General features: G+C 42.7%; 1 protein-coding gene across 1 annotated transcript; it reads right to left on the reverse strand.

Annotated features, from left to right (window-relative positions):
• Positions 1-7992: 7992 nt before the first annotated feature.
• Positions 7993-16084, reverse strand: LOC127215594 (natural cytotoxicity triggering receptor 1-like). The gene is given in 8 exon segments (XM_051175999.1): positions 7993-8328; positions 8448-8546; positions 11322-11372; positions 11573-11851; positions 15431-15588; positions 15590-15713; positions 15909-15944; positions 16022-16084. Coding segments are annotated over 8 exon segments (1032 nt in total). The 5' UTR covers positions 16056-16084; the 3' UTR covers positions 7993-8077.
• Positions 16085-20389: the final 4305 nt, after the last annotated feature.

The raw sequence follows: 20389 nt of genomic DNA on the forward strand, positions 1-20389 counted from the left end.
TTCTCTGGTGGTGTGAACTATAGGCTGGTGACACTTTGCTCTGTGTCTAAAATCCATATATGAGTGAGTACATACCATGTTCTTCTTTTTGTGACTGTGTTATCTCATTCAGGATGGTTTCTTCAAGTTACATCCATTTGCCTGTGAATTTCAAGATTCCATTGTTTTTTTTTCCTACTGAGTAGTATTCCATTGTGTAGATGTGCCACATCTTCTTTATCCATTCTTCAGTTGAGGGGCATCTAGGTTACTTCCAGGTTCTTGCTATTACAAATAATGCTGCTATGAACATAGTTGAACAGATGTCTTTGTTGCATGGATGTGGGTCATTTGGGTATTTGCCTGAGAGTGGAATTGCGGGGTCCTGTGGTAAACTGATTCCCATTTTCCTGAGGAACTGCCACACTGATTTCCAAAATGGAGTGGAGAGGGAGTTAGGTCAAAGGGGAAGGGGAGGAGAGGAGAACATGTGGGACCAGGAAGATTGAGTCGGGGACAAATAGAGGAGAGAAAAAAAAAAAAAAGAGAGAGATACCATAATAGAGGGAGCCATTATAAGTTTGAAGAGAAAACTGACTCTAGAGAATGTCCAGAGACCTACAAGGATGACCCAAACTAACAATCTAAGCAACAGTGGAGAGGCTACCTTAAATGCCCTTCCCTGATAATGAGATTGATAACTAACTTATATGCCATCATAAAGCCCTCATCTAGTAGCTGATGGAAACAGAAGCAGACACCCACAGCTAAACACTGAGCCAAACTCCTGGAATTCAGTTTCGGGAGAGGGGGAGGGAGTGATAAGAAAAAGGTGACAAGACCAGGCCAGAAACCCACAGAGACAGCTGACCTGAACAAGGGGGAGTAATGGACCCCCCCCCCCCAGACTGATAGCTGGGAAACCAGCATTGTACTGACTCAGACTCCCTGAACATGGGTCTCAGCTAGAAGGCCTGTGTAGTCTAAGGGACCCCTGACAGTGGAACCAAGATGTTTCCTTGGTGCATGAAAGGACTCTGGGAGCACATTCCCCATGGAGGGACACTTCTTTGCCTAGAGGCAGGAGGGAGGGCCTAGACCCTACTCTAAATGACTTGACTTGACAGACTTTGATGATCCCTCCTGGAAGGCACCACCTTCCCCCGTGGGAGTGGGTGGGGAATGAGATGGGAGGGGGGTTGGGGGTCATGGGAGGGAGGGAAGGAGAGGGAACTGGGATCAATATGTAGGCAAATAAGAAGAAAAAATAATACTTATATAGAGAAAAAATTATATTCCAACTTCACAAAATCCAAATAACTGTTTATGATAACAAGTTACTACAGATGTTATAATACAATAAAACTCTGAGTAATCTTGAAGGAAACCACCAGTGATATAGGCATTTCGAGATTAACAGTCAAGATGCCAACCCACAACACTAATTCAGCCACTCAGTCTGTGGGCCCCGTCTCCAAAAATAAAAGAATCATCAAAGAAAGTGGGGAGGAGTTGAGAGAGATTGTTATCAGCTCAGGATACCCCAAACCCAAGTTCTCAGCACAGAAAGTTTTATTTGCTCCTCAGGGACAGAGGGCAGGGAATAAGAGACCAAGACGGAGACAAGGGGGGGGAAGGGGGCAAGGGAGCAGGGGGGGGGGGGAGGCATATTTACCCTAGAGGAATAAAGACTGCCTCTGGACAGATAGGACACAGACATGGCTCATACACCAAGGGTGGTTTATAGACCCCACATTAGGACAAAGTGTTTAATTTTTAAAATTAATTAGTTTTTTACATTCCAATCCCAGTTTCCCCTCCCCCCTCTCCTCCTGCTCCCTCCACTCCTCTTTTCTTCTATCTGCTCCTTAGAGAGGGTGCGGCCTCCCCTAGGAAGTCTACTAAGTCTGTCCCATCATCTCTTTGAGGCAGGACCAAGGCACCCATCGACCCCCACACCCCTGTGTCTAGGTTGGGCAAGGTATCTCTCCATATAGGATGGGCTCCAATAAGTCAGTTTGTGCAATTAGTGTTAGATCTTGGACCCACTTCCAGTGGCCTCATACACTGTCCCAGTCACACCATTGTCACCTATATTAAGGGGATCTAGTTCAGTCTTATGCAGGTTCCCCATTTGTCAGACCCGAGTCATTGATCTCTCATTGGCTTGAGCCAGCTGATTCTGTGTGCTTCACCATCATGGTCTTGACTCCTTTGTGAATATTATCGCTCCTCCCTCACTTTGATTGTACGCCAGGAGCTTGGCCCAATTGTTAGTTGTGGATTTCTCCATCTGTTTCTGTTTCCAAGCTTCTCTAGGGTTGTGGATTGTAGGCTGGGTATCTTTGCTTTATGTCTGATATTCATTTATGAGTGAGTACATATTATATTTGTCTTTCTGGTTTTGGGTTACCTCAATCAGAATGTTTTTTTCTCTAGTTCTGTTCACTTCCTGAGAATTTTAGGATATCATTATTTCTTACCACTGTGTAGTATTTCATTGTGTAAATATACCACCTTTTCTTTATCCATTCTAGGTGAGGGGCATCTAGGTTGTTTTCAATATTTGGCTATTGTGAATAATGTTGACATGAATATAGTTGAACAAATGTCCTTGTGGTGTGAGTGTGCCCTCGTTCAGGTATATGCCCAACAGTGCTATTACAGGGTCTTGAGGTAGGTTGATTCCCATTTTTCTGAGAAATCGTCATACTTATTTCCACTACAGCTGTACAAGTCTGCACTCCCACATGCCTTAAATGTCTTATGGGTCACTTTTATACTATGGTACAAGATAGAATTGCATGTTGACATTATACATTTTATTTTAATATATGGTACATGCATGCATACATGCCCATTCGTGTGTGTTGGTGGACTACACTCTTGTGTCTGCATACAGAGGTCAGAGGTTGCCATAGGGATGTCTTTCTCAATCAATTGTTTACTATTCTGCCCCCACCCTAGTTTATTTTATTGTTTTGTGTACATGTATGTATGTGCACCTCATATGTGCCTGGTGCCTGTGGGAGCTCAGAATTGGGCATTAGATTCCTGGAACTGAAGTTACAGATGATTGTGAGTACCATGTGGGTGCTGAAAACAAAAACCTGAGTTCCGTGCAAGAGCATCAAGTGCCTTTAGCTGTCCGTCCATCCCCCCACTATCTTGCTCTTTGAGTCAGGATTCTCTCACTGATGCCCTGGAGATCAACATTTTGGTTTAAGTGGAAAGTGGCTGGCCAGCAATCTTCCTGGATCTTCCTGACTCCATCCCCAAGTACTAGCGCTATAAACCTGTATGCCATAGGGCTTTTATGTGTGTATTGGAGATTCAAACATTAGGACTAAAGTCCTAATGTTGGCATAGCAAGGGTTTTACACACTACGTTAAATCCCCTACCCCAGCATACTGGGTCTTGTTAGCCTATGCTAGCCTCAAACTTGCTATGTATCTAGGGATGGCTTTGAATTTCTGATCTTCCTACCTCCGTCTTCTACATTTGCTACCATACCCAGGCAGAGCTCCTGGAGGCCATATACTTAAGAGTATGTGGGCAGCACAAACTGTAGTTGATTGTTTAAAAGAAGGGCATAATTTGAGTGTGTAAGGAAGGGCAGATGGACCTGGGAGAAGTTTGGGTGAGAGGGTAGGATGCAACCAAAATATAAGAAATTCTCTAGAAGTAAAGAAAATGAGAACAGTAAGTAAAAACAAAGGAATAAGGTTGAGAGCAACTGAAGACAATAGGCACTGACCTATGGCTTCTGCAACCACACCTCTGTACACATGGACATGTGGGTTTACTTATGCCAGAGCACACCCCTTTCTAGGTAGAAGGCATATACTTCAGGGATAAAACGAGTCGCATGATAAATTCATGACCAAGTGACATGGCACTGTGCATTCTATACTTTAATTCTACTAGCAGCATGATGGATTTACTTGTAGCAGAACCGCCTCTAGCACGTGGGGTACTCTTCACACTGCTATGTTAAGATGCCTCTGATGTCATCTGAGAGGGACTTTCCTTATGTGATCACCATCCTATGTGTCCCACCACTGACCAAAGTGTTACACAGCATGTGATGTTCCATGGTATGAGCGACAGAGGCACACAAGGTCATCCCTAAAGGCATTTAACAAGCCTTGTGGAGGAACTTCCTGGAATCTGGAGTGAGTAACCACAGAACAGGATGGTTTGAGGGTGCATATACTTACCTCCAAGTCCATTGACTTGTTCACATTAAATATGCACCTTTCATTATTTTATTCATTTCCCCTCAGCTCTGCTGAGAAGCAATTATCAAAAAGGTAATATTCATGTTGGATAATGTGGTTGAATATACATATAAACTGAAATGTTACAACCAAATTGCTGAACACACCCATGACCTCGAAGTAGTTTTGTGGTAAGAATATTCCAGGTATATTTTAAGTATCTTTTGAAAATGGAAATTTGATTTCCCATGAAATATATTCTTATCATGGTTTCTCCTCTCCCAACTCCTCCCGGATTCTTCCTACCTCCCAACCTACCCAAATCCATACCCTTCCTTTCTCTCTCTCATTAGAAAAGAAGCCAGCACTTTCAAAATGAAATAAAAGATGAAGATTAATGTAAAATAAAACTGAAACCAGAATAGGAAGAAACAAACAAAGCCAAATAAAATGTATAAGAGACACATAGATGCAGAGACAGGCACATTAGGAACACAGAAATCTCATTAAAAAAACACAAACCAGAAACCATAGTCTATAAGCAAAAGACCTGCAAGTAAAAACAAAACAAACTAAAAGCAAACTAAAACCTACCAAAGTATCTGGAGTTTACTTTGTGTTGACCGTCTACTACTAGACATGGGGCCTGACCTTAAGTGAGGTTTTTATACCCAACGAGACTCTTTTGGCGACAACTAATTTTTTCCATTGTGAGCAGTTAAAATTTTGTGATAAGAACCTTTAAAATACATTTTAACGATCACATTGAAAGAGAAGTTCCATATAGTAATTGTAATTACTACACAATACAATGGGCCCCAGGACGTTCTCACCCTAAATAACTGGAATTTTGTACCCCATAGACCATCAACTTAATGATCTTCTCTAGGCGTACGGGAGGAGGTCCTTCTTTGCCTTTTGACTAGGTTCCTAACTTTGTTCTCTGTCCCTGTCCCTTGTCCTGGAATGCCAAATGCCTTTGCTGCCAAAATACTACAGAAAAACAAAGGTGGCTATGCAAGGGTGTGTGAGTGTGGTACTGGGTACAGCAAAGGGTATCTGTGTGCGCCATGCAGAGGTTCCTGGTTCAGACTTGAGTTGGTGTGAAAATTCACTGAGACTTCCAGGCTGTAAGGACACCCCCATTTCTCCTCTCCTGTGTTAATTGGCGGTTGAAAGGCTGTGGGGAAGAAGGTCAGCTCCCGGTGTTGGCCTCCTGAGGAATCCTTCTGGGGTGGTTGGGTAAATTACACCTGTTACCTAGGCCATGCTTAGTGCTGGCTGCTGTGCCCAGGTGAGTCAAATGCATGCAAGTTAAGTGGAAAGTTACCCTTGCTTAAATGAGTCTCAGTGTTTAAGGAGGCCTGATTTGGAAATGCATTGAATGACAGAGAGGATAACACATGCATCCAGGACACAAACGTAAATCTTATGCAACAGTGACTGGCACATATCATCACAGATTTAATCCTGAGGCTGAACTATAATACCTTAAGATATTACATCACCTCTATAAACAAAGTGTGATTGATGCCATTTGTTAAAGGGGGATGCTTAGCCAGGCATGGTGGATCTTGTCTGTAAGCCCAGTACTCAAGAGGCCGAGTCAGGAGGATTGCGTTGAGGATTCGACTACAGCAAGACCCAAAAATAGGGGGTGAGGAAGGAAACAGGAGAGGTGTCTCTCAGGACAAAACCACGGCGTTTCCAAACTCAACCCACTGCTTAGCCTGACAGCTGGTAGGCTCAGGTATTGCAGTTTTGTTATCTGTGTGCTCCAAATGCCCCAGAGAACAGAAAGATCCCCCTGGCACCACACTCTTGCTATGCTCAACACCACACCTATTTCTGAGTCTCTGAAACACAGAATATTCTGGACCTGGGTTCCAGTGAAGGAAAAGCTGTTGCAAGTCACGGAAGGAGTTGTTGGGGATGTCTCCTCCAAGTCCACTACAACGTTTGCACAGAGAAGTTCTGAGCACTGGGGGATGAGATTTAGGTGGCTGAAGCGCCTGCCCAGCCAGAGTACTGAGCTTGGCAGAGGGTGTCAGGATTGAAACACTTAATAGACCACCACGAAGAGTGAAGAAGTTGCTGCCATTTATTACAGAGTAATGGGCTTATATACTCAAGCCAGGGAATGGGCTAAGCATAGGAGGAAATCATGCACCACCCACACCTTGGGTCAAGGCATGGACACTGCACACCTGAAAGTTAGGAGAACAACTTTGTTTGATCAACCTTGAGAGCATGGGAGTTCTACAGCTGGGTAGGGAGGAAGAGAGCTGTAAGGGACAAATACTTACATTTCCCAATAGTCGGCCAAGTGCTTGCCTAGCATGCACAAAATGCTTGAGTACAGGCACAAGCTTGTAATGTCAGCATGCTAGAGCTAGAGGCAGGGGGGTCAGTTCAAAGACATCCTTAGCTATAGAGCAAGTTGAAGGCCAGGCTTGGCTACATGAGAACCTGCTTCAAAGAATCAAAATTGAGTTCAAACCCCATGTCTAATAAGTTTTTCCTGGAAAGGCATCCAAATAGTCATGTAAGGGGGAGGAGGAAGCCACAGAGACACTCCCCAGAAGAGGTAAATAGTCAATGGACTGTGGCTCATCTCTCCAAAGCCAGCGTCTACGCAGGCTCCCTGCATAGGTGTGGGGGAAACACTCTTATAAGGTTGCCTTCCCAACGGAGCTCCGTGATTGGCCCCCTGGGAATCAGTTCTGTCCCTGAGGAATTTCTATCTAGGAAAGGATAGGCAGAGACTGACCTCTACTCCAGCTGTTGCGGTTCCTAGCCACACCAGTTGTTTGCAATTTTGATTGCAGTTAGACTTGTCCATGCCAGGGTGGGTGTCATTTCACAGTGCTAATGTCCCAAGAGTCTGTTTTATGTGGCTGTCAAACATTAAAGAGTCATGAAAGCCAAAGGGGACTTGAGAGGGGGAAAGACAAGAGATAGTAATGGGAGAAACAAATTACAAGTAATTGTGTTTGCTCTCATAGGAATCTAGATTTATTTGTTTTAACATATGCATCTACAATCTTAGCATGTATGACTCTGTTTTGGTTTTTAGCTTGGCTTGTTGGAATCCATGATGAGTTTTAGGATTTTTTTTTAGCTATAAAGCTGTTGGTCAGTTACTTATCAGCTATCTCTGTTTTAAATATTAACCCATTTCTATTAATCTAAGTATTTCCACGTGGTCTTATCTTACAGGAGAGAGGCCCCAGGTTCTTCTCTCTCCATCCTCCATCTTGAATCTCCTCCCTACTCCTTCTGGAATCCTTATTTGCTACAGGGTTCCTGCTTCATGGAAGAGTCTGCCAGACAGTCTACAGGACACAGAGAAAAATGACTAACAAACTTCCAGGGCAGGTGGACAGTTTAAACTTTCCTGCTTTGCTGAGGAGTCTGCCAGACACACTATGGCCTATAGGCTGAAGATGGAACATTACAGAAGAACTTCAGGTGACTGACCAGGCGAGTTGTCTCTGTCATTTCTAGAGTTTATATATTATCCTTCTGTGGTCTTTGAAGGAGCTGAAGACAGAAAGTTATGGTTATAGTTTTCCTTAGTTAGGATTAAAGATAAGTTACATATAGGGCGTTAGACTCACAAAGAAGAATAGATGATAGAATATTTTCTTTAAATCTTGCTAAATGTTAATGGAAAGACAAGAGTGGTTAAAAGTATAGCTTGGGGTAAATAAGCATTAAAGTACTTAAAGCTTAACAGAGACATCAAGAATCTGTCTACAGTAGAAACTGTAGGCTTCATCTCTCCATGCCCTTTAGAATGCTTTGCTAAACTTGGTGACACTACCCCTTTATTCCTGCAATGACCACTTCCTTCCTCCAGGGGGCAGAATAGAGCTCATATGGCCCCAGGTCCAGGAATTGCCTTCAGTCCCCCCATAGAAATCGCATCCTTTTGTTCCTCTTCAAGAGAGCATTGCAGACTCAGTCTTCTTCTGCATTCCCAACTTGCTGATCTGTTGTTCCCCTCTTTATCCCTCTTCCTACTGAGCCAGTCTTCAGCCAAAAGACATATTAGAGCCGTCAGGACTATGCATGCCAGACCAATCCGAATGAGATTTTGGGTTGTATGATCCCAGAGGGCAGAGCCTGGAGTCAGAAGACAGAGTGGCTGCTGACAGAGGCTACACCCACCCCTCTTTCTCTTTGACATTCCTGCTTTACCCATCACCTTTCCCCAGAGTCTGTGCTTCTCGATGTTCACTTACCCTTCTGTAATCCTGATTCTTTGGTAGGAAGGTTGTCCTCCCAGTAAACTGAGGATAAGGAAAAGACGAAGGGATGAATGAACAGGTGCTGGATTCTTCCTTTGAAACAGTTCTTTTTCCCTATGCCCCATGGCATCCTATGGCTTTCCAACATTGGTTCCCACCCAGAATTCCAAGTCCTAGGGGCTTCATATTGGCAATAGAGCAGACTAGTAAAGAGATGGATGTACTCAAGTGTGTGGATTCACCCATTGTACTAATAGAGATGTCTTCATGGCAGACAGTAACTCTGGGAAGCCTTATGCTCCTCACTCATCCAATATAATTTCCTTCTCACATGAAGACAAATCCACAAACAGCATTTCCTTCACTGTCTGGAGCAAGCTGCCCCCATCCCCATCATCACTTCTGTGATGCTCTGTTTTAAATGTCAATTTGCCATGATGTAGAATTCTCTGAAAAGGGAGTTCCAGTGGGAAATTATTTAGATCAGTTTGGCCTGTGGGCATGTCTGTGTGGGATTGCTTTAATTACTATTTGATGTATGAAGATCCAGTCTATTATGGATGTCGCTGATGGGGGATGCCCTTCTGTATGTATGGTTATCTTATTGGTTGAAGAATAAAACACTGTTTGGCTAATAAAGGCAGGAAGATAGGCGGGACTAGGAGACAAGGAGAATTCTGGGAAAGGTAGGCAGAGAGGTAACTCAAAGAGATGCCGTGTAGCAGAGGAAGGAGTAACAGGTATGGATCCTTCTCTGGTAAGATAAGGTCATGTGGAAATATCTAGATTAATAGAAGTGGGTTATTAGGAAGACCTAGCCATTGGCCAACAGTTTTATAACTAATATAGCATTTGTGTGCTTATTTGGGGCTCAAGGGAAGCCTGGTCTGGTGGGACAAAAATCTCCAGCAACATGTCACCATTCCCTGGGCAGGGGTGTATGAATGTAGAACAGGAGGACACTTGACAAGAGCAGAAATAAGTAGCATGGATGTATTTGTTTTTCTCTGTGCTTGGCTGTGGATGTAATGTAACTAGCTGCCTGAGTTCTTGCCATGACTTCCTCTAAGAGATGACCAAATCAACCTTTTCATTTTCCATTTGCTTTTAGGCAGGGTGTCTTATCACAGCATCAGAAATTTAATTCTCACTGGAGAATTACTGTAATGGAGGCCTGTAGTTGCTCAAGGTGGAATGCTTTACCGTGAATGAGCTTTATCACACTCCTCTTCCCAAGGATTAGGGATTATTGTGGAAGGGGTGTGGTGGAAAGACTTCAAGAGCCAGAGGTGGGGGATGACTGCAGTGAACTAGCTTCTTCTGACCACAACAGGGGATGTGCACATACAAACTCATGAGTATGATGTTACCATTCGTAAGACCTGTACAAGCTCAAGCTAGATCAAATCCCAACCTGGAGAGAGGAGGTATGTGTGAAGCCCCATCCCTGGATGAGGAACCGTTGGCATTTGATGGCTGCTGGTGGAGGAAGAATAGATTCTTTTATGTTTTGTTCCCTTGTAGATTGACCATACTCTTGTGGAAGGTTACACAACCAAGAGATATGGAGAGCACAAATTGTGTTTAATGAGTTTTTTTTTTTTTCTAAAGAAGCCACAAAAATTGTGTGATGGGGGATGTCATTCTGTAAATATGTTTCTCTTATTGGTTAATGAACAAAGCCTTGTTGGCCAATAGGAGAGCAAGATAGGCGGGACTAGGAGACAAGGAAGATTCGGGGATAGGTAGTAGTATTCAATATGTAGGACCAAGAGAACAGAACTCCAGATCCTCTCTCCAGTAAGCAAAGACCATGTAGAAATACTCAGATGGATAGAAATGGGTTAATATTTAAGACAGCACTAGCCAATAAGATGCTAGTAACAGGTCAACAGCTTTATATCTAATACATTGTCTCTGTGTGTTATTTGGGGCTGTCATGGCTCTGGGACCAGGTTGGTGGGAAGACAACCAGAAACAATTGTGTAGTGAGGGTTTGAATATGATCAAAACATTGTATGAAATTCTCAAAGAATTAATACAAATTTGAAAACTGAAGTTAAACTAGCCCACACAGCTGTTTTCACCCCAGTGGCCTCACTACAGTTCCATATCATTCAGTTCACCTTCCTTCCTGAAGCTGTGTTTACATGTCTATGGATCTCTTTCCATCTGTACCTCCAAGTATTTGCCCAGTTGTTGTTGTTGTTTTAATCTCAGATGCTTCCCACTCTGGGAAACCATCTTTCATATTTCTGCCTTCCCTCCTGACCAATTTAATGCATTATCTTTTCCTACATCAATGCTTCCCCTTTATGCTATAGATAAAACATTTATCCTTTTTGACTTGACTGTTGGTTTGTTTTTTATTGCTGGGATATAAGCTTCTCTCTAAAGGTAAGGGTGTTTGGCTGACCGACTCTGCAACAGCTGCTAGAAGGTACTGTGGATTAAAGGAATGTTATGAGTAAATAACACATTTTTAGTGTCATTTGATCTTTCCTATGGTGTGTGTGTGTGTGTGTGTGTGTGTGTGTGTGTGTGCACTCATGCATATAGGTTATATGCATATAGGTATGCATATAGGTCAGAGGTCAACATTGGATGCCTTTTTGCAAATCCTCTCCATCTTAATTTTTGAGACAGAGTCTTTTACTAAACCTTGAAATCATTGATTCAACTGGACTGGCTTGCCATTGAGCACCAGGGTTTCCCTCTCCCTCTCTCTCCCTAGCACCAGGATTACAGGCATAGGTTACCATGCCTGGATTTTATGGGTGCTGTGGTTCTGACTTGGGTCCTCAGTGTAAGTGCTTTACCAGTAGCTAATTGCCCAGCTCCCTTCTGGTGGGTTTGGAAGTGACTCACCAAGAGAAGAAGTAGGGTCTGTGGATACAAGGCCGGTGTTCCCCTCATCTCCTAGAAATAGAAAACAATTTTAAAAAGGATTTTAGGTCTCCTCCTGTATCCTTTATTCCTTCACCTGTCTCTGCCCCTCTGGTATTCCTGAGTGGCTAGTTGGATCTCAAGAAGCGGAGAACTCTTTGCTATCTTTTGAAAATCACTGTCAAGGGTATCCTCTGGAACTGTGCTTAAGATACAGGTGAGAATATCCTTACCTGGGATGAGTAGTGTCACAGGCTCACTGGGGAAAGACCATGCATGGTGGTTGTAAGAGCCAAAACATCTGTATGTCCCTCTGTGGGCTCTGGTCATAGGGCCCATGGGGAACTCTGCTTTCTTGTTCCCATGTCCTTGCTGGACATGGTTGGGTTCTCCCTCCTTGAGAAGAAAGAACTTGCTTGTCCCACCTTCCAGAAGGCAGGAGAAGGTCACATTCTCCCCCAAGGTTACATCAGGCCCTGGATGAACGCTGAGGTTGGGCGTGTCATACATACCTGTGGGAGAAGCAGGGCTGATAAATACAGAACATTGTCACATCCCCAATTCCTCAGTCTTCTTCTCTTCCTCTGTGACCAGACATCACTCTTTGGAATCTGGGCTCCTTATGCGTGCTTGTCACAGATAGATCCATTTTCCTTCACGACTAAGGAATTTGGGCCTAGCTTCTGCATCTCTACCTATGGCTCCGAGCTTGGTCCTCAGGACCCAAACCACTACTGTCACTTAGAAGGCTGAATATGTTTTGTTCCTACCTGGAATATCAGAAACCCAGGGACAGGATAGACTTTTACATTTTAAAAATTAGTATTTATTCTTTCCAAACTACCAAATTCCCAAATATTGTGTATAAATGTTTGTTTTCATTTAATTGGACTTTGTTATATAAAATTAAATAAAAAATACTCTATATGCATAAAAAAATTAGTATTTATTTTTGAGATTATAATATGATCATACCATCTCCCTGTCCCTGCTCTCTCTCCAAAACATCCTTGCTCACTTTCAGATTTGTGGTATACTTTTTAAATTAATTGTTGTTACATATCTGTATATAAATACATATAAACACACACACACACACACACACACACATTCCTAAATACATGAGTACAACCTGTTCAGTCTGTATACTATTACTTGTTTGTATGTTTTCGGAGTGGACCATTGCACACGGGCTAACAGATTGGTGTGCTCTTTGCTGGCTAAGACTTTCTCCTGGTGTCGTCATTCCTTAGGTTGGCTTTAGTGTAGGGTAGAGGCCTCCTGGGCTTTCTCCTGCCCTAAAGATATCTCTTTTCCTTGGAGGAGGGAGCTGGGAAGGTGGCTCAGTTGGTAAAGCCCTGAGTTTGATCCTTGGGTCTGGGTTTGATCTGTAGTATACACACAGAAATCAGGCATGGTGGTGTATGACTGTGATGCCACTGCCAGACAGGCAGGGATAGGGGAGATTTGTTGGTCACCCGACCTAGTGCATGTACGTGGTGAGTTCCAGATCCCAACAAGATAACTCAGGTGAACAGCTCCTGGAAAATGACACCTGAGATTGTCCTCTGGCTTTCACATGCACACACACGCATGCACTCACATGCACAGGCACACACACACACACACACACGCACACACACATGCGCACACATGCACACAAGCACACATGTGCGTGCACACACACATGCACACACACACCCCTCTTCACACATGAACTTGCACATACTTGTTCAGAGTCATTAAACATATGACACTGCTACAAACCATTAGTAGCCTTCACTTCTAGAATGTTTTCTTCTCAAAACCAGAAACCTTTAAACTATTAAATAATGCCCTTTCTGCCTTCCCAAGATCTGGCAACTATCCTTCTACATTTTTTTTTTGTCTCTATGAATTGCACTATTCCAGGTAACTCAATTAAGTGCAATCAGACATTATTTGTCCTTCTGTGACCGGTTAGTCTCCATTTTCTTAACATCCTCAGGGTTACAGCTAAACACTAAGCTGAATTCCTGGGAATCCAGTTGTAGAAGGAGGAGTGATAAGAAAAGGGGGTCAAGACCAGGCTACAGAAACCTACAGAGACAGCTGACCTGAACAAGGAGGGCTCATGAACCCCCAGACTGATAGCTGGGAAACCAGCATTGGATCAACTCAGACCCCCTGAACTTGGGTCTCAGTCAGAAGGCCTGGGCAGTCTAAGGGACCTGTGACAGTGGAGCCAGGATGTATCCCTGGTGCAGGAAAGGACTTTGGGAGCACATTCCCCATGGAGGGATACTCCCTTAGCCTAGAGACAGGAGGGAGGACCTAGTCCCTACTCCAAATGACTTGACAGATTTTGATGATCCCTCCTGGAAGGCATCACCCTACCTGTGGAGTGGGGGGGGGGGAATGGGATATGAGGGTGGTGGTGGGAGGGAGGAAGGAAGAGGGAAATGGGATCGACATGTAAAATAAAAATAAATTAAAAAAAATAAAAATAAAAAATGCCCTTCCGGGATAGTGAGATCAACAACTAACTTATCCACCATCATGGAGCTCTCATCTAGTACCTGTTGGAAACAGAAGCAAACACCCACAACTAAACACTGAGCTGAACTAGAATCCAGATGCAGAGAGGGAGGACAAGACCAGCCTGCAGAAACACACAGAGAGAGCTGACCTGAACAAGGAGGAGCTAACGGCCCCCAGACTGATAGCTAGGAATCCAGCATTGGACTGACTCAGGCACCCCTGAATATGGGTCTCAGCCAGAAGGACTGAGCAGTCTAAGGGACCTCAGACAGTGGAGCCAGGATGTATCCCTGGTGCACTAAAAGGACCTTGTGAACATATCCCCCGTGGAGGGATAACTGCCTTAATCTAGAGACAGGAGAGAAGTCCTAGTCCCTACTTCAAATGACTTGACAGATCTACATGACCCCACCTGGATGGCATTGCACATGTGGAATTGGGGTGGGGGATGGGAGGGGAGGGTGGTCAGGGTGCATGTGAGGGGGCAGAAAGGGGGTAAAAGGGGAGGGGAGGGAATGAAGGAGGGAGGGAGAGGGAACTGGGGTTGATATGTAAAATAAAAAATAAATAAATAAAAAAAAAAGAAAAATATATAAAGAAAACCTTCACCAGTAAATAAAAAAAAAATCCCTCAGGGTTCAGCTGCATCATAATGTGTGCCAGAAATTTCTTCCTTTGCAAGACAGAGTAATATCCCACTGTATGGATATACCACATTTTGTTCATCCAGTTATTCACTAAGAGACGCTATTGTTATTACTTCCTTTCAGCTACTGGTTTATTTATTTCGTTTCTCTATTTTTCCCTCGGTGTGATTGTGTGTGGTATGTGTTGTGTGTGTTCCTATGCGTATTTAAGTGTGTGTACCTGTAGCCCATGTGTGGAGGCTGGAGGTGGGTGCCCTGTTCTATCCCTCTTCATCTTATTCCCTTGAGACAGAGTCTCACCCAACCCACAGCGAGGCTGGTGTCTATGAAGCCCTGAAATCGGGTTGGCATTCCCTGCCCAGTTCTAGACTCACATGACTTTTTAATATGGTTTCTGGGGATTGAATTCAGGTTATCATGCTTGAGAACAGCAAGCTCTCTTATTCACGAGCCATCTAACCAGCCACCTTTTGACTATCATGACTAATGCCAGTGTGCGAGGGATCTGTGTTGTTACAAGGCCTCCAGGTGTTTTTCAAGCGTGATTACATTTGAGAACCATGCACGTGGCTATGTTTTCAGATGAAACTCCATCAGGGGCCAACCTCTTGCTACCCAGCTTAGATTCTCTTGCCCACCAGTCCTTAGTCATACCCCCAGCACACAGTGACCCATTACAGAAACATCTTTCAGAGGTCTTGATCTAAGACACATTAATGTGCAGGGAGAGAGAGCTGATTCTGAAGTTTTACCCTTATAGGATGTGGCTATGATTGGACAACATCCCCTGATTTCCAGCCAAGATAAGCAGTGTGGTGCTTAAAGAGTTTTTTTTTTTTTTTTTTTAATTTTGGTATTTGCAAACACTGGCACTCCCCTGATTCATACCAAGGCGACGCTACATCTAAAAACCAAGACACTCACCAGTAACTACCAGCACCAGGAGTTCGCTGTGTTCCGACAGAAGCTCCCCGCTCTGATAGAAGCAGTAGTATCTCCCTGCAGTGTTTGAGGTCATTTGTGGGATGAAGAACTTAGCTTTACTCACTGATGTACGTGGCTTTGGTTTCTCCAAGGCAAAAGCTTCCTTCAAAGTACAGTTGGTACGCTGAAGCACTCTGAGGCCCCTGGCACCAGATGTTCACGGGGGTTCCCTTTGTGACCCTGCTACTAGGTTTGGCCCAGATGATGGGTTTCGGGAGAGTCTCTGACAAACAAACCAGAAGCACAAGTCCCAGGTGAGCCATTACCTGACTCCACTGCCCGCCCGCAGTCACCAGCTCGAGGCCATCCCAGTGAAGCAGAATGCCTGCCGCTCGCTGGCTATCTCTGGGTGTTCTCAGATGGGCCTCTGAGATAAACCCCTAAGAATGACCCTGAGCCTCTCAAGGCAGGACTTCACGTTTTCCTGTGTTGATCCTCTGGCTCAGACATAGCTCTGGGAAACAACAATAACACTATAAGGTCTCCCCGAATCCTGCTCTTGATGCCATCCCCCTTTTATGAAGGACTTACCCATGCAGAGTAGGGCAGCGAGGATTGACAGCATGCCACTGGCAAGGCCAAAGCTCTACAGCGTCTGTGGACTGAGTCCAGTGGGTGACTACGATGCATAGGATGTGGTGGGCGAGCCCCGACACCAATCACTATGGGACTTTTGCACATTTCTTTTCTTTTAAACAGAAAGATTCACAGCTTTTCCCCCTCAACACTGACCTCGGGCTTCAGAGGAAGATGTGGTTCACACAACACGTTTAACCATTTTGAGTCTGAAATCCATTTCTGGGCCAACCTATAAATTCATTCAGAGATGGCATGGGGGAGATGTATACATTTTCATAAATATCCCCCAATGTTTGTTTCCTTTTTTTCTATACAGAAATATAATGCAAATGGTCTATTTGTAGTCTCAGTCCAATTAAAGATTAAAAGCTGGCTTTGGAGTTGGAGCATGGCTTTCTCCTTCTCTAAATCCAGGCATGCTTGTTAAAGTAAAATATAAAAATCTCTGGTGTCGGAACAGCCATCTTATGTAGAACAGAAGAAAAACAAATATTAGGACTGTGGTATCGCTACTAATCTCATAATTTTGTCATGATATTGATGGTCATATAGAGTACTAACTGATTCTAGAAGAAGGGTCTCATCTTCTTTCATGTACATGATTTCAGGTCTGAGACTTTCAGTGTTCTACAGTGAACCACAGCCATGCCTAACAACGCCTTTGGCAATTTCACCAGGACTATCACAACACCATTATGCTGAACAATGCTAACTAAAGATCAGCTTTGGAGTACAAACTGCTCATAACAATTTCGAGGTGACTTGCTGAGATGACCCAGCCTAACAGACACTGCTCAGAACAATTTCAAGGTGGCTAGTTATCCAGCCTCATAGACTACATTAGTCAGGATTTGAAACAAGTACTTGCTCATTATGCAGAGATGGAACAACAAATGCTCCCCTAAAAATGTCATCACCCCCAAACAGCAGGAAGTAACTCTAAGAACAGGATACCCTCATTTTTAAGAGGTGGGGTGGATGGTTTTTGGTCACTCATTGGTTATAGATATTTGTCATTGTTTAGGGGGATTGGTTACAAAATGTTGTTGCTTATGATCAGGAAGAAAATTGAGTAAAGGTGTTCCAGTTTTTGTTTAAAAAAAAAAAAAAGGAATCTAGATATGATAGTTTAGATAAAAAGGGTAGATTATTGAATCTACTCTGAAAAAGAATAAAGGGAGGCTATAGATATGATAAGATGAAAAGGTAGATTACTGAATCTACTCTTAAAAAGCAACTAATAGTTTTAAATATTTTACATAATCCTGGATTTTTACATATTGTATACAAATGTTGTATACCGATACGAATTTAAGATTGATTTTGCTAAAACATACTGTACATACATTTCCGTATTTTTCAAGGCATTGTATCTATACAGCTCATTTAACAATGCAATACAAACTTCTAGCCCTTGAAAAGTTATCATCAACTATATAGCACTATAAGGAAATGTAGTTTAGTAATTAGTCTACTATTACAATCAATTAGGTATGCTTACAGGGCCAAACAGATATCTTAGAAAGACAGGTCATCTTCAAACACTTCAGAGATCTACAGAATATGGCATTTAACATGTTTTAATGACTTAGGTTCTTTTTTGTGACAGTGAGACATGTCTGCTCCTGGCGGCACAAATATACGTTGGAGATGATGGGCATCAAAGGAACTCCACATGAAGTTTGCTTGTTTCCTTTCTTTGTGACTAAGGTAAGCCACTGGGCAAGAAAGTGCCCTTGACTCAACTGCTGACACTATGCTGTCCAAATTGGACAAACAGGACACCAAAAAGAGTGAATGCAAACCTTGCCGAGACAAGGCGGTCCAGTCCTTCAGATTACCATGGTTCACAGAAATGTCTGAAAGATATGCTAGGCCTATAGGCCAAAGATGCATACCCCAATGTTGTAGATCAATCTTGGCTGACCGTGTAGGCATCCAGCTGTCGCTTGTTCACACTTCCTGTTTACTCAGTTAATATTATTTCCTTCTTGGTTCTCTGAGGGAGTTGAAGGCTAAATAGTGTAGTTATAGTTTTCCCTGTTTATCAGAATCAGTAAAGAATCTCACTATAGATGTATTAAGTGTAATATGTGTAAAAGATATAAAAGACAATTTGATAATGCAAATTAGAATAGAAAGTAAATTAAATACAAGACTTTGGAGTCATCAAGAAAGAATAGATATGGAATATTTTCTCTGAATTTGTTTAATGCTAACGGACCAGACATTGTTGATGTACTTATTGCCTGCATATATTTTATGCATTATTGTACTTATTGTATATAACTTTCCTATATTAGTTATAACTTTAAAAATTTTAGACATAAAGGGGGATATGTAGTAAAATCTTGTTTGTACAAATAAAGTCTGTCTGGGGGGTCAGAGAATGGGGCTTGCCACTAGCTAACCATAGAGGTCTGGAGGTCTGTATAGATAGACAGGAAGTGAGGTAGCTGGGCAGAAACAGGATATAAGTAGGGAGAAACTGGAACTCACTCTCTTGTCTGCTGAGATGCTTATGAGGTAAGGTATGGCAGTGGTTTGCTCCTTCTCTCTGATTTTCAGCATTTTCTTCTATATCTGACTCTCACTTTTTATTACTTAGACCAATTAAGAAGGACTGGAGGTTTCCTAACATGTGGATTTTAACCTTTGTATTTCTGTGTGCAACATGCATGCGTTTGGATTTGATCATTGATTTAATAAGAAAGGAACACTAATTCAATATTAAAACATTGACTATCTTATTCCAGGAAAATACTATTATTGTATTTTTTTTCATGTATGTGTGTGGTGTGCATATGCATGTTTATGTATGCCTGTATGTGTTGGACAAGTGTTCATGTGGGGTTCTGAAGTTGATGTCATGAATCATCTTTGATTGGTCACTCTTACACCTTACTCACAGAGAGGCAGGGTCTCTCAATAAAACTCAGAGCTCACCAATTTGTTGAATCTTTTCAGACAACTTGTTCTGGAGAATCCCTTGTTTCTGCATTCCAAGGCTGGAATTACAAGTGGGCTTCCAAGCCCGTCTGACATTTAATATGGGTTTTAGGGAGCTGGGGTCAGGTCTTCACACTAACATTGCAGGCATTTTAATCATTGAGCTATATCTCCAACCCTTACTAGGTGTGTGTGTGTGTGTGTGTGTGTGTGTGTGTGTGTGTCTGTCTGTCTGTCTGTCTGTCTGTGTCTCTCTCTCTCTCTCTGTGCAAGCACATATCAACCTATTTTTGGATACAATGTCTCTCAAGAGCCAGGACCTTGCCAAGTTCAGGATCTTGCTAAGTAGGTTAGGTTGGCTGACCCCTAAATTCTAGGTATCCATGTCTTACCTCCTCATCACAGTCATTATAAGAGTGTGTTACCACACTTGGCTTTTATGTTTTTAAGATTTCAGTGTGTGGATGTGTGCACATGAGTTTAGTAAATTTAGCTGCCAGAAGAGGACATAAGAGTCCCTGGAGCTGGAATGGTAGGTGGTTGTGATCATTCTGACATGGGTGCTCTTAACTGCTGAGCCATCTATCTGCCCAGCTTTTGCCTGGCTTTAATTTCTATGTGGCTTTTGTGGATTTCACTGACATCCTCATACTTGTAAGGTAAGCATTTTACTGACTTATTGGTTAGATTGTTTGCTCTTTCTCCTCTGTTAATGTTGGGGTTTGCTGCTTTACTATATTGGATATCATGGATTTCTTCCCGTCTTGTTTATCTCTTCCTCTCATGAACATTATTATTTTCTGTATCCTTGCAACCAAGAGTATCATTCTTCCTCCTATGTGCATGATGCTAATGCCATCACCTTCTATGTGGCTCGCTTGTGGTCATGACCAGCCTTAGTTTGTGTTTATCTTGAAATGTCCTTACTTCCTTTTCAATTTTATGGCACAACTTTGCTGGGTGTAAGCATTAGCTGAGTGAATTGCTTTCATGTCTTGAAATACAACATCCCAATTTTGTTCTGCCTTTTAGGGTTTCTGAGGGAAATGGCGTTATTTTGATACATGTGCTTTTATAAGTGAGCTGGTGTCTTTCCTTTATTTTTTTTTTAATATTCTTTCTTTATTTTGTATTTTTGATATCTTGACTGTATTATGTCATGCAACGTTCTACTCTGATCATGTCTATTTGGAGTTCAAGATAACTCTTGGATTTTGGATGTCTAGTCTAGGTCTTTCTCTAGACTTGGGAAAGTTTCTGCTATAATTTGATTGTATAGATTATCTAGACCTTTAATATTTTTGTCAACATCCTTGTCACCTGGTGGACTCTTGGGTTTTGTGTTATAATCACTGTCCCAGCTTCACTTTT

Source organism: Phodopus roborovskii, unplaced genomic scaffold (assembly GCF_943737965.1).
Source record: "Phodopus roborovskii unplaced genomic scaffold, PHOROB, whole genome shotgun sequence".
NCBI classification, from domain to species: Eukaryota; Metazoa; Chordata; class Mammalia; order Rodentia; family Cricetidae; genus Phodopus; species Phodopus roborovskii.